A 13,713-nucleotide genomic window follows, 5' to 3' on the forward strand; every position below is an offset into this window, starting at 1 on the left:
GTTTTAAATAACCTAAATATAAACAATAAACATGTATATAAACAAGCATTAAACTGTAACTGTACGGACTACATTTCCCTCATGACGATAGCTGCCTCTTGATTAGTACGCATGCGCTGACCATTGGGGAACGGCAAGACGGATAGGACCTGACAGACGCACTCGCATATTTTTTGTTGGGTCGGTTGGACAAAAAGTGCCGAGAAAACCTGGGAGACGAGCCAAACCTTCCCAGATGTACCTGAAAACAGCCGTACGGTGGACGCATTCTTCACAGGAAACTTGATCCAGGTATGCGTTCCGTGTGACTGCCGTGTCAGGTGTGGGATTTTCCGTGGGCATTCGTCGCTGTCAGTGAGACCGCCGGAGCTCCGCGGAGTTGACAGTTTATCGGCGGCGTGGCTAGCCGCTGGCTAGCCGCTAGCTTCGGCTAGCTGCGCCGCCGACTGTAGCGACCACCCCAGCCGTTACACCCCCCTCGTCCCCGCAGCCATCCCGAGTGATGGCTCGCCGCTTCGCACGCCGCTCTTTTGTTACACACACGATGGATTTCAAACGGAAAAGCCGCAACTTTTGCCGTTAACGGGCTAATTACTTCGCCAGTTTATCCCGAATTAACCGCGCGCCTTTCTCATTTTGGCCGGTTTGGAAACGCGGCGCTTCGTTGAACCGCAGCTTCGCACTGATGCCGCATTGCTTTTGTCACGAAAATGTAAGCGAAGGTCAAGTTTGAAGCCACGTCCGCTCATATTTTATTAAAATCATAACGCCAGCTCTGGTTGTACATTCATATTGGGAGGCGTTCACTGACCGGTTCAAGCCAGAATTATTATGGGCTAGCTTAATTGGCTTAGAATGGTGGCGGATAGCAGAGCGAGCATCATCATCATCATCACCGGCTCCTCATAAGTTCATAGTCGGGACTAATTAATTACAACGTCTTTACATTATCTGATTATTTATTTTTGATTCATACTAATCAATGCTACAGTAACCCCCCAACAGACTGGTAGCTAATTAGACTTAATAATTATTGTAATTCTACCAATAAACTGGTGTTTTAAATGAGAGATTCCTCTTGATATGATACGTTCAAATTCAGTTTAAAACATGAGAGAATTATCACATAATTAGTAACACCTTTAATACAAGATGACGACAAAACAACATGGACATAAATGGGTGATATTAGCCTCATATAATATTAATCAGTGATGGATGTATTTGTCCATCCATCATCACTGATCACAAGGAAATAATCTGAGATACAGCTTTGTGTCAGGATTCTTATTGTTCATTAACCTGCTTAGTATTTCCACGATTGATCAATTAATTTTATGAAAATGGTGTGTTTCCCAAAGCCCCACGTGACAGATATCTTGTTATTGCCTCCAATCAGACATTTAGTTTACTGTCATAGAGGAGGAAAGAAGGACTTTTGTTGGGTTTATTTGGTCACCAGTTAAATGATGAGTGGATACCAGTTGCCTAAGATGCAAAATGTTCGGCTTAAAAGGCAAAAATCAGAGCAGACTTGTCCGAAAGGAGAACAAAATGTTCTGCTTCTGGCCATGTGGTCATGTTAGTGCTTAGACCGTGGCTTTGTGGTAAGATAGAGCTAATGTCTGCTGTGATAAACAAAACACCACAGGACAACAAATTATAGGTACAGCTCCACGTAGAGATTAAACTGAAGCTGGGAGAAAGTTCTGGGGGCATATTTCTTCTGCCTAAGTACCAAAATACTGTTGAGGTGTGATGAAGACTGATTGCCTCATTGGCTCCAGGTCTGAATGTGTTTGTCTGGTCCAGGGGTGTCAAACTCATTTTATTTCAGGTTCCACATTCAGCCCGGTTTGAACTTAAGTGGGTTGGACTAGTAAAATCACATAATAATAACCTATAAATAACCACAACTCCATTTTTTTTTTTTACAATTGTTTTAGTGTGAAAAAGTACATTCTGAAAATGTTGACATTTAAGGAACTATCTTTTTACGAAACATCATGAACCACCTGAAATTTCTTCAGAAAAATAAGTTCAATTTCAACAACATTGCCTCAGTTTATCATTTCCACATTACAACTTCCAGATCACAGAGTGTCTACGAAGAAACACAACATTTAGTCACAGCTATCTGTAGCTGAATGATATAGTATTTTACTTGATGATCCAACTGACAAAAGTCAGACAAAAAAAAGACAAAACATTTGAAAAATCAGATGCAAAATGACAAAAAAATGAGACAAATGACACAAAACAAAGCAAAAAAAATTAGACAAAAAAATTACAAAGCGACAAAAATGAGGCAAAAAATTACAGAAATGACTCCAACAAGGCCAAAAATGACAAAAGCGAGAAACAAAACTAAAAAGTAGACTAAGAAGACTGAGACAAAACGAGACAAAATGACAAAAGCGATGCAAAATATCAAATAAAGCAAAACACAAAATGACAAAAATAAGACAAAAAACCCACAAGCGAGACAAAAAGCAAACACAAAATGATAAAAACGTGAGACAAACGACAAAAGTCAGACAAAAAAACAACAAGACAAAATATTACAAAAATGAGAAAAATGAAAAATGCGAGAAAAATGCAGTTAATGTCATTTCTGTCATTTTTACACAAAGTCGTCCTGCAAGCCTAATTGGACCCTCTGAAGGGCCGGTTTTGGCCCGCGGGCCACACGTTTGACACCCCTGGTCTAGACTTATAACTCCTGCATGGTGTGTACAGAGCTCATCATGCTCCCCTACTGAGTGCAGCTGGAGGTTTATGGAAATAACCTCCGGCCGTCGTCCCAGGAAGATGTTAAACATGAAAAACAAGTATCATTGCTCCCTCTGTCTTTGTGAAACCCCTCTACCCAGCCTCGCTTTCTCTTCCCCATCCACCTCTGAATGTGGACAAAGACTGAGGCAGGCAAGACTAAAAGAAAAAAAGAACTGTGCCTCTGCATGCAGAGCGAGAGAAAACAGCCAGCAGCTACCGGCACAACCGGTTGGAACCGCTCTCCTTTAATAATTAAATGTTAAACCAGGCTAAAACAACAATCCAGCTGCATCCACCTGTCCTGTCATTTTAGTTCCCTGAGATGAGGAAATAAATCAGTCGACTTTGCACTTAGAAGGAACATCGGAGAACAGGTTACTGTTTTACATCCGAGCAGTCTTCCTGGAGTTAAACTTTAAATGTCTCCTCATGCACGTAAAGCAGGCTGCACAGTGGTTAGCACTTTTGCCTTGTAGCTAGAAGATCCCTGGTTCACATCCTGGCCTTCCTGGGATCTTTCTGATGGAGTTTGCATGTTCTCCCTGTACATGTGTGGGTTCTCTCCAGGTTCTCCAGCTTCCTCCCACAGTCCAAAAACATGCCGAGGTTAACTGATGATTCTAAATTGTCTGTAGGTGTGAATGAGAGAGTGATTGTTTGTCTCTATATGTAGTGCTGTGATAGACTGTTAACTGTTCAGGTATCCCCTGCTGTGATAGACTCCAGCTCCCAACAACCCTCATGAAATTTAAGCAGTGTGTAGATAATGGATGGATGCACATAAAGCTAATGTGAATGTTTGGTCAGTTAGAGTGTAACATCCAGCGTCACCACTTTTTGTTGACTTTATTTTGTTTGGAAATGCCTGTTCATTTTAGAAGCACAGAGGCAGGCTTAGAATGAACAAGAAACCAAACCAAACCCTGAGAGTCCGTGCATGGTTCGTTCTTTGGTGTTTCCGTTTCAAAATAAAATGAGAAAACACAAATAATCGCTTAAAAATTAAATTTGAAGGGGCGCCCGGAGAACTCAACTGGTTGAGTGGGCAACCCAAGACCAGGGACTGGTTCACGCTTGCTGACCGCTCACAGCCGTTTACTACATATCTTCCCCACCCATCTCCCTGCTTTGCTGTCTGCCTCTACACTGTAGCTATCTAAAAAGGCCACGAAAAAAGTAAATTTGAAAAGCAGAGAAAGGAAAAAATGCTGCCTTTTTACCAATTTTAAGGTTTAAACAAAAAAAGCCTTTTCCCTTCGGGGTGCCTTTTTGAAGCTACCGACGGAACCAGAAGTTAAATTGTTCTCCTTGCAGAACCTCCTGACACTCATGATATTCAAGGTGGAGCTCCATGATTTTCTGCGTGGGTTTTGCCACTCTCAAAGAACTTGCGAATGAAATTGGAAAAGGGCTCGAGTACAGCCATTCTTGATGCGTGTTCACGGTCCAGACCAGCTCAAACTCTTCTTCCTCGATGACTTCCGGCCCTTCTGGTGTTGTAACAAATCAAAACAACAACTGTATTTTGTATTTCACGTTAAAGCTAGAGCAAAAATCCAACACTGTGTTTTTTTCATTAGTTAAATAATACATTTCAGCATGTTGCTCCTTTTTCTGTTTTATTCTGTGTATGAATTTGTTTTGTGGTCGAACAGAAGAAGTATTGTCAAGCTGTCTTCACCCTTTGATGCACAACATGGGTCAAAAGTGAGCTATATTCAATGGAAAATGGGTATCTCTTGACCCGTGTTGTGCATCAAAGAATTAAAACTGATTATCTTCACACATACTTCCATGACATCAGTTCAGATTTGTGCAGTTTTTCCTTTTTTTAAATTAAAAATGTTAGTTTAATTCACAGAACCTGTTGCTTCCTTTCTTTTTAGGATGTGTTGTTCTTTTTCTCAAACATAGAGGACAGTTTTTGGTGTATAAATTAAATTTGTGCTCTGTGGTTTTCTTCCATCCTCTCCCTCACCCCTTACTGCACCCATGACTTTCTATCCCACCTCCTCTGCCCTGGCTGATGGGTGATTATGGTATAGAGACATTTTTATCCCACATCAGGTCAATGTTGAGAAACAAAAGACAGACGAGTTTAATCCACTTTGCCTGCTGTCTGATACAATAGCAATCAAGACGTAGTGTAGGTAGACAAGAGACAAAGGCAAGCAGAGAGCAGAAATACTCTTTAACGGTTAGCTGGAAGTTATAAAGTGACAGACTCGACTCTCTCCACTGATTTACTACAAACTGACACGTTATAGTGGTGAGCTAAAAGGCTTCTGACACTTGTTGGCTTAGAAAGAAGCTTGTTGTATTTCTTGCTTCATATGCCTGGTGGAAAACAACCAGTTTGCTTCAATGGAGAACTGCAGCAGCAAAAGAACTCACTGTAGAGGCTGCCGTTACCTCAGCAACAACTGGGAGATAGCCTAGCCTAGCTCAGCCCAGCTCAGCTCAGCACAGCCCTGCTAGCTCGTCCCTGACTCCTCCTACCCCATCCCCCTTCTCCTGCATCCCCACAGTACCCCTTCCCTCCACATCTAACTTTCCCAAGCGAGTTGCCATGGCATCCGTGCGCTTCACCGTGACGCCCACCAAGGCCGAGGACCTCCCGGGGCTGTCCGACACGTCGCCTGACCTCAGCTCCCGCTCAGGGGCCCGAGTGCGCTTCGGCTCCAGGGAGAGCGTCAACCGGAGCGACCCGCTCAGTGAGTCGTTGGGAGGCGTGACGACAGTTGCCACGGCAGCAGGAGGAGGAGCTGAGACCCCGGAGCACAGCAGCATAGAGCCAGGTGAGCAACACACACATCCACACAGGTGTAGTGTTGTTACCGTGGTTACAGCGTGTTTGTAGCAGGCCTTCTCAAAGCATGTTGAAGTGGCTGTTTCATGGCAGCAGATCACACACCTGTCCTGGGCCTGGATCTAATCCTACGACTCACATTGCAACAGAGAGTGAATCCACTGGTTAATCCTCAGGTTTGAGGCATGACAACCCGTCCGTCCTCTGAGAGAACAAAAACACGCATAATGCCACACCTTACCTCACCTTTTTACACATTTGCTTTGTTTTTCTTGGCATAAAGTTGCGACAAGCGAACGCTCGTGGATCTGGTTTGTTTATGTCCTGTGAGTCTCATGACAGTCAGAGGATGTCATTGCTATGAAGGTTTGGGGATATTTTAAAGATTTCTGCCCAAAACATAATGTTGTGTGCAGTGTCTAAGTTGTTACAGGGGCTGTATGAATGCAGTAACATGGATTTCTATGTTGCCAATGAATGTGCTGTTGGCTAAACTCAGACTATAATTTGAACTGACATTGAGAGTCCATGTAGTAATAGCTAGGGATGTCCGATATTGGCATGAAAATGTACTATCGATCAATATCATTATCAGGTTTATTTTGCCTATCATGAAAACCAAAGAAATAAGGCCTGGATTTTGCTGCCATTTAACAGCATGCAAATGATGACAAACTGCGTTGTGAAGCGTGTAAACAAGCATGGCTGCAGAAACAAGCTTTCTGTGCCTGACTAACATGTCTTTGGTTCCAGTCCCATATATCGATATGGGTTGGTATTGGAATCAGAAATTGAGAGTTGGACAATATTGGCATGTCAGTTATTGGCAACAAAGCCAATATCAGACAGCCCTGGTAATTGCAGGTTGTTGGATACTGGTTTAAATTTTGAAAAGTATATTTTTGGGGGTTGATCAGAGAGGTTATCTATTAGTTTTTCATGACTTTGATGGAAGCAGACAAGTTAAACGGTACAAGCATCGGATTTTTCTGCTGTTTTTGATTTTTGTGTAGCTACAGACGGGTGGCAAATTATACAAAAAAGACAGTTGTTGGGCCATCTCATGTCACCAGAACAGTTTCTGTCTCCACTGAAATGGAACTCTTAGAGGGACGAGCACCATTTCCCCTACAGATATCCCCCAATTTGGGATTTAATGATGGTGTTGTAGAACAGGTTGGTCTAAAAGTCTCCCATAGGTATTTTTTTTGAGCTGTAGCTTCCGATTGACACCATTTTGACGAAATCATCCAGATAGATAGATACTTTATTAATCTCGAGGGAAATTCAAGTGTTCATCAGTTTACATACAACGTAAATACCAAAAAAGACAGGTTAGTAAAAATGGTAAATGGTAAATGGTCTGTATTTATATAGCGCTTTACTATACCTGCAAGGTACCCAAAGCGCTTTACAAGATACGCCACATTCACCCATTCACACACTGATGGTGGAAGCTGCCATGCAAGGCGCTAACCACGACCCATCAGGAGCAATTAGGGGTTCAGTGTCTTGCTCAGGGACACCTCGACATGAGCACAACGGGCTGAGGATCAAACCGGCAACCCTCCGGTTGCAAGACAGCCACTCTACCCACTGAGCCGTGCCGCCCCCTACGTTATTCAAGGTTATTCAAGTAACATTCAAGGTTAGTACATACTATTAAAATCTTGTTGTACAGTACTATTAAAAAAAACACTTAATTTTAAAATCTATAGAATGCTAGATGTAATTACAGCTCAATATACAATATTTACACATTTCAAGGCACAGTGATTTAAAGTGATGTGACAGGTAGTAGACAAACAGTTTTATCAAACTACCCCTATCCAGATTGTCTCCGTGTCTTATGGAAGAGACCCTTCCCTTCTAGATAGAAGGTGATTACTCACAACAACTCTATTGATTTGTAGTGACCTCTCACTCTAAGGGACTTGTGGACCCAAACCGTGGCAATAAAATGCCTCCACAGCTTAACAGAGCCTGAACCCTGGACCCCTACAGCCAGGGTTAGGCCCTGAACCCAGCAAGGGTTCAGGCCATTGATTGTATGTCCTTATCCATGTCTTTGGGTTTCATTTTTCAGTTAAAACATCGCAGAGGGACTACAGTGAACATGAGCGTTGCTTCCTGAGTTTGTTACATGATATCTGGGTTTGTGTCGGCATTTGGATCTTTCAGGATGTGAGTCCGTCTTACTTTCACCATGAAAGATGGCAAACAGTGATTGGTCAGGGACCATTGTGTTGCCTGTCAGTCTGTATGTCTCACTGGGCAGAATTTTTGAATCTATAACTGCTGAATCTGACACAGTGAGCGCCTTAGCATGTTGTGTAGTCCAAGCGTGGCGTTAAACACCACATTGCAGAAATGCACACATATCCAGAGTAAAGTTAGTTCCCTCTGCTGTGTTCATGTACAGGTGGCACTAGCTCTGCTGGCTCATGGCTTTCTGATCAGTTAAGTGTATTATCATGGCCCGAGGCTTGCCTGTCTGCATTCCTGAGACTGTACAAAGATAGTGCAGCAGCACAAATCAATGCTGGTTTCCTGTGCAACTAATTCTCAGAAATTAACCAGTAGCAGAGGTTCCCATTGGTGAGAAAGATATTCAGGCTTGCAGAGTTTTAAGCAGCTCTTTGTCCAAAATGTTGGTTTTATGGGAAGCAAAAAGAAAATACTGTTTTGAGATGGACCTTCATACACGTCTCAAGTTTCCAACTGTACTTTTGAAAGTGTTTTGTGTCTCTCGGGGTCACTCAGCTCTCCATTTGGTTTCTGAGTTTGAACTTGACTCTAGAATGAACCCTTGGTGGTTACACAGCAGCAGCAGCATGAGCAACAGTTACTGTGGTTAGCAGACGCCAGAGAACTATAAGGAGGCTGTCATCTGCTGCCATCATAGTGTAGGTTCCACTTCCTCCTCTGCTGTTCTCAGCCCACCTGCAGAACACATACAGTGATTCACTTTTTTACTTAATGGTAGCTGACAGCAGCGACCTTCTCAGTTGTACCAGCTACAGGTTTACATCTGGTAGTGCAGTTTGTCATGAGAACATGTGGGAGTCCAGATAATTAAACGAGGTAAACAGTAAATTGTTTCCCTCTGACTAATTTGACTGTGCACTTGTCATATTGTGTGCAATAATCCACTCTCCTAAAGTGTTTAAGAATAGCTGTGCTGATTCACAGGCTCAACAGGGGGTTATAACTGTGGAGAGATGTAACTGTATTAGCAGCACTGATCCACTTAAGCAGCTGCAGTAGTAAGGATGCCCCACCTCCTTTAATAAGCTTCCAGAAATAGAAATCGAGCCCGTTAATCCGATTGAGTTTCGATCAGGTTGTTGTGATGCAGTGGTTGTTTATGCAGAGGAACAAAGGCTGCTCAGCTCCTCTGTCCATCTCTCTGTGTCTCGCCCACTCTTAAAAAAAAAAACCCAGAGAGGCAGAAATAGCAGAGCAGTCGTCTCAGCTGAAATAGAAAACCAGCACGCTGATAGGAAAAATGCTGCTGTTGAAGTGAATGAATCAAAGTCCTGAAAGGAGGCATGATGAGTTATTTTCAGAAAGGTCAAACGCTCGGTGATCCATTATTTCTGACACCAATGGTTTCTCACACTCATGCACACAAAGACGTCATACTCAGGTGAGGAAACCTCAGGTGGAGGAGTCCTCTGGGGGAACGCAGGCAGCTGTGTTCCCTCATGTTAAGCTGGGTGTGAAACTACGATTGAACAGCTGAGGCGTTGAGAGGACAGCAGGAATAACACGCTGCGTTTTATCTGAACAGTTCTCATTTAGGATTACTGAGAGTGGCTGACGCTAATGCTGACATTTGGGAGTTTACAGGGTCAGTTATTGTATTGACTGCTGCAGAGGAGCAACCGTGTCACTATAACTCAACAGGTAAAGTCCTTAGAAGAAAGTCTTGTCACTTGGCAGCCATCTGGGAAGTTAGTGTGGGCTCCTGACTAAATGAATGAGAGGAGAGTCATGACTGCAGTTTCAATAGTCACTGGGACACGGTAGAGAACGACCAGCAAAATCTCTTTACAATATTCTTAATGTAAAGGGCATGTGTCATACAAGCCAGTTGTGGATTTCTCCCATAAATTTCTATTCATGATTCTTGAAGTTTCAGCATGTATCAGTTAGCATTGATTGACTGTTACTTGTAGTACTGTTGGGGTTACAGGTTCATGACTGCAGACAGACAGCTGCATCAGAGCATTTTTTGAACTGCAGGCTTCCTCTATTGACAATCAGGAGTTTTATCTGATATATTAGCAGGATGCACACCTTATCTGTATCCGTCTGTCTGTGTGGGAGTCTGATGTTTTCCCACCACAGCTGATGGTTCTTCTTGCACATTAAATATGAGACTCATGCTGGCTGATATCGGAGCTTAGGGTGGGCTGTCGCTCTGCAGGTGCCCAAGACAACAGTAACGCTACTTTGTGTTTGAATGAAGTTTAACTTATTAATAAATGTGAACAAATCTATACAGAACTGCATATTTTGTATTAGAATGTCAGAAAATGACCAAAAATCTTTTCTATCTGTGCAAAGATGTCTTCAAATGTGTTTTCAGTTAGATTTAGTTTATAATCCCAGAAGATCAGAAAATATTCACTGTTGAGATCCTTAAAATTTGTAATTTGTCCTTTAAAACTGACTCAAGACAAAAAGTTTTAACTGAATATTATTTCCATTATCCAGTCTCTAAAATGTCAAACTCAGGACACTGATTGATTGACGACTGAACAGCTCTCCTGTTGTGACTTCAGAGTCAGGTGGAGTCAGTCTTGACATCAGACAGAATGTGAGTCTTGATTGTCCTGATCAGCAGGTTAGGTGTTTAACATGATGCTGGGAAATCCCAGGCCTGAGTATGTGCCTGCATTTAGATATGTATCTAGTTTTATCCTAAACACCTTTTTTCTCTGCAAAAAATGCTATTGAAGCAGTTTTAAAGCATTCAGGTTTGTAGTAAATATGCAGCGAATAAAGAACCAATCAGGATGTCTGAAGAAATGGGCCGATTATGTTGCTGTTTGGTTGCTTTCCCACCACACCAGCATGCTTCAGCCGCTGAATATTAACCAGCGAGTTGTTTCTGCTGGTGGGGAGTTGGTTTCATGCTCACTATCTTTGGCCAAATGAAAGCCTGTGAACAGGATGGGAAGTCACCACCCACTGGCCAAATGCTGCTTCTTTTCTCTTTTATGACTATTGATTTTTTTTTCTCAGCATGTAACCAGCTGATTCTAAAAATGGAGTTTGCTGTTGAGGTGGTGAAAGCAGCTGATGCATTTTGGGATTTGCCAGCTGGTTACTGCCTGAACTATAACGGCTTCATTCATGGTTGTAGCGTAAAGCAGACACTTGCAGCGTTCTGGGGTGGAATTGAATCAAGGTATGTTTGCAGCCTCTCGTCACAGATTAGAAAGACAACTTGTTCATTAACCCTGTAGAGTCCAGTGCAGGGCGGGCGCCATAACTGCATATTCATTTCTTATTGGTGGTAGATTTGAGGCCAGATAAGGTAGCTCGATTGTTCTTTTTGCATATAAAATCTGGGGAGTTCCACTAACATTTCAGACATTCACCAGGTCTGAGATTGCTTTTTTGTTGCAGTGATGGGTTTGTAAAAGTACACAACAGAAATCTTTATAAACCAGACCACGGGTTATTTTCAACTTTTTTACAAATTTGATTGACACAGCTATGCAATTTCTATATTTTGAAAAATATATGTGAAAAAAAATTGTTTTCATTGTCTTAAATTTATTGCACCTTTAAGCAATTTATTGTAGTTAATAAAACTTAAATCAATGAATATTGTTAAAGGGTTTAAGCCAAAGCTTTAAGCCACTGAGAGCGCCCAACCAGGAATAAAAAAAGCGTAATTGACGCGCTTAATAACCGTACTAATAAATGAATGTCCAACTCGTTTTAACTTGCCTTCCACACAGTGTCTTTATTGGCTTTCCAAAAAACTCCAAAGTGCACAAGCTCCCATTCATAAGTTGTCTTTCACGGTTCGGCATTCCGCGTACAGCATTCCGCGTACAGCATTCCGCGGTCAAAAACTGATTTGTCCCCTTCCGGCTGGAAACTCTACCAAGCCACAAAGGTTCCTACCTTTTATAGGCAAAATTGACAATCAATTGCAAGTACTGACACCAGTATAATTACAGTAATTCCAAATCTGCTCCTACAAATATTATTACTCTGCCAAAGAACACGGCGGAGTTAAGTGACGATCGCCGTACATTTGACCTTCTGTTAATCTGTCTGTCTGTGTGCAGCATTAATCAAAAATGGATCCACGGATTTGTTAAAGATTTCTGTATCATTGCAAGATAGCAGCACGGCGTCACTGTAACCATGACAACAAGTGAACACTACATCAGCTGCCTGCTGATGATCACATGACTGCAGTCCTACTACAAATCCACCGCTGAGGACTTATTAGGACTTATCGGTCAGAAATCATACAGCGACTGAGCAGCCTTGATGGTACTGCGCTCTCTGAGTGCTTTTCTTGTCAAAACTTGGGATATAAGGGTTATAATCATGTAAATCATATTAAAATGCTCCAAAATATGTAAACATGTAAGAATATGTCCTGGTGGGCTTGCACTTAAAAGGTTAAGCAAAAATGAGGGTTTTTCCTGTCTTTAATCATGGGCTGATCTAGGATCTGGATCGTACGCTACCATCCCCAGTCCTGTTATCATGGGTGGTGTGCAGTCCAGACAAACCACACATCTCCTGCATTAGTACGTTTAATAGTCAGATCAAACTGAGATGGCAGTGATAAGGAGGACACTAAATGTTGTCGTCTCAAGTCTGAGTGTCCTCCTGTGAAGTGTGACTGTGGCCGTCGCTGGCTGCCGGTAGCGTGAGTGCGGCGGAGCAGGAGGGAAGTGATGTTGCTGACTCAGGTGCTGCTGATGCATCGGTCTGTGCTGACTGAGGCGTAACTGAACCGGCGGCACGGTGGCTTCTGCATCAAACTGAGGCTACGTGTCTGTAAGAGACAAAGTTAGAATGAATCTGGCTCGAAGTCAACCCCAACAGGTCGTGGTGACGAAAGTGGTCAGCAGTGACAAAGAGCAGAGGAGACTGCAGGAAACCATCTTTAATGTGACTGGACAGTCACATTAAAGATGGTTTCCTGCAGTCATTCTTTCCTTCTGTGCTTCCTTCTCTTTGTCTTTCTTTCTTGTTTATGATCTCTTCTCTTTTCTGTCTAGGCGAAGGAAACTCCAAAATCTCCAGCGTGTACATCAACAACGCTCATGGGGTGGATGACGACGACTTCTATGACAGAAACTTGGCCTTGTTTGAGGTTCGAAGCCCGATGTTGCTCAGACTTCATCTTACGCAAGCACATTTTAATTCTGCACGCTTTGCTTTTTCTTGTGACCATATGTGCTGCCTTCCTTAACTCTTAGATGCACGAGTGATTGGACTCTACACGCCTCAATAAAAATGACAACAGTGACCCATACAAGAATGTGTTTTTATGCCGTTTTAGTTAAGAATAATCATTTGTGTTGTTTGTGTTACCTTTTGGTCCATGCAAATCTATCAGTCAGTATGTAGTTATTTAAATAAATGCACACACATAAACACACTCAATACACAGACTAATGTTAGCTAGCATAGTTAGCCAGCTAATGCTAGCTAAGTGTAAAGTAGGCTAATTTGATGGTACATAACACACACTCTTTCACACAAGAGCCATTAATGTGCAAGTATGGTGAAAAATAACAATTTGATGACATGAGGTATAAAATCTAGGTTATATTTACAATGTATCAGGTCTTGCGTGTAAAATAATCTTCCTGATCAGTGACACAGTCCTGACAGTCCCAGCTGATAAGAATCACAGGTTTCCATGAGATTCTAAGTGAAATGCATGCCGCTCATTTTTGACCCACTTATGGAAGCTTGGAGTTGTAATACAAATATGATAGTTTCTTTAAAAGTATCTTAAAAATCTACATGGAATGACATCAGAAACTTGTTTTTTGAGGAATACCTGGAATATGAATTGACAACAACTCTTCATTAGAAAGATGTTGCAGAAAAACTACCTCACCGGGTCATTTTTG

At 42.2% G+C, this 13,713-nt stretch overlaps 1 protein-coding gene and 1 long non-coding RNA gene across 5 annotated transcripts in view; one reads left to right on the forward strand and one right to left on the reverse strand.

Annotated features, from left to right (window-relative positions):
• Positions 1-13,713, reverse strand: part of LOC127532461 (uncharacterized) — a 295,805-nt gene that overhangs the window by 207,771 nt on the left and 74,321 nt on the right. The gene's annotated exons all lie outside the window — the stretch shown is intronic.
• Positions 115-13,713, forward strand: part of LOC110966698 (solute carrier family 12 member 6-like) — a 41,359-nt gene continuing 27,760 nt past the window's right edge. For 2 of the 4 annotated variants that reach the window (XM_051944138.1, XM_051944137.1), the window contains exons 1-3: positions 116-291; positions 4,821-5,573; positions 12,850-12,944. In XM_051944138.1, coding sequence (XP_051800098.1) covers positions 5,345-5,573; positions 12,850-12,944 — 324 coding nt within the window. In that variant the 5' untranslated portion in view covers positions 116-291; positions 4,821-5,344. Of the gene's footprint in view, positions 292-4,820; positions 5,574-12,849; positions 12,945-13,713 lie in introns of all 4 variants that reach the window. The other 2 variants (XM_051944136.1, XM_051944139.1) reach the window with 2 other exon arrangements.

The sequence above is a fragment of the Acanthochromis polyacanthus genome, chromosome 23, assembly GCF_021347895.1.
Source record: "Acanthochromis polyacanthus isolate Apoly-LR-REF ecotype Palm Island chromosome 23, KAUST_Apoly_ChrSc, whole genome shotgun sequence".
Taxonomy (NCBI): Eukaryota; Metazoa; Chordata; class Actinopteri; family Pomacentridae; genus Acanthochromis; species Acanthochromis polyacanthus.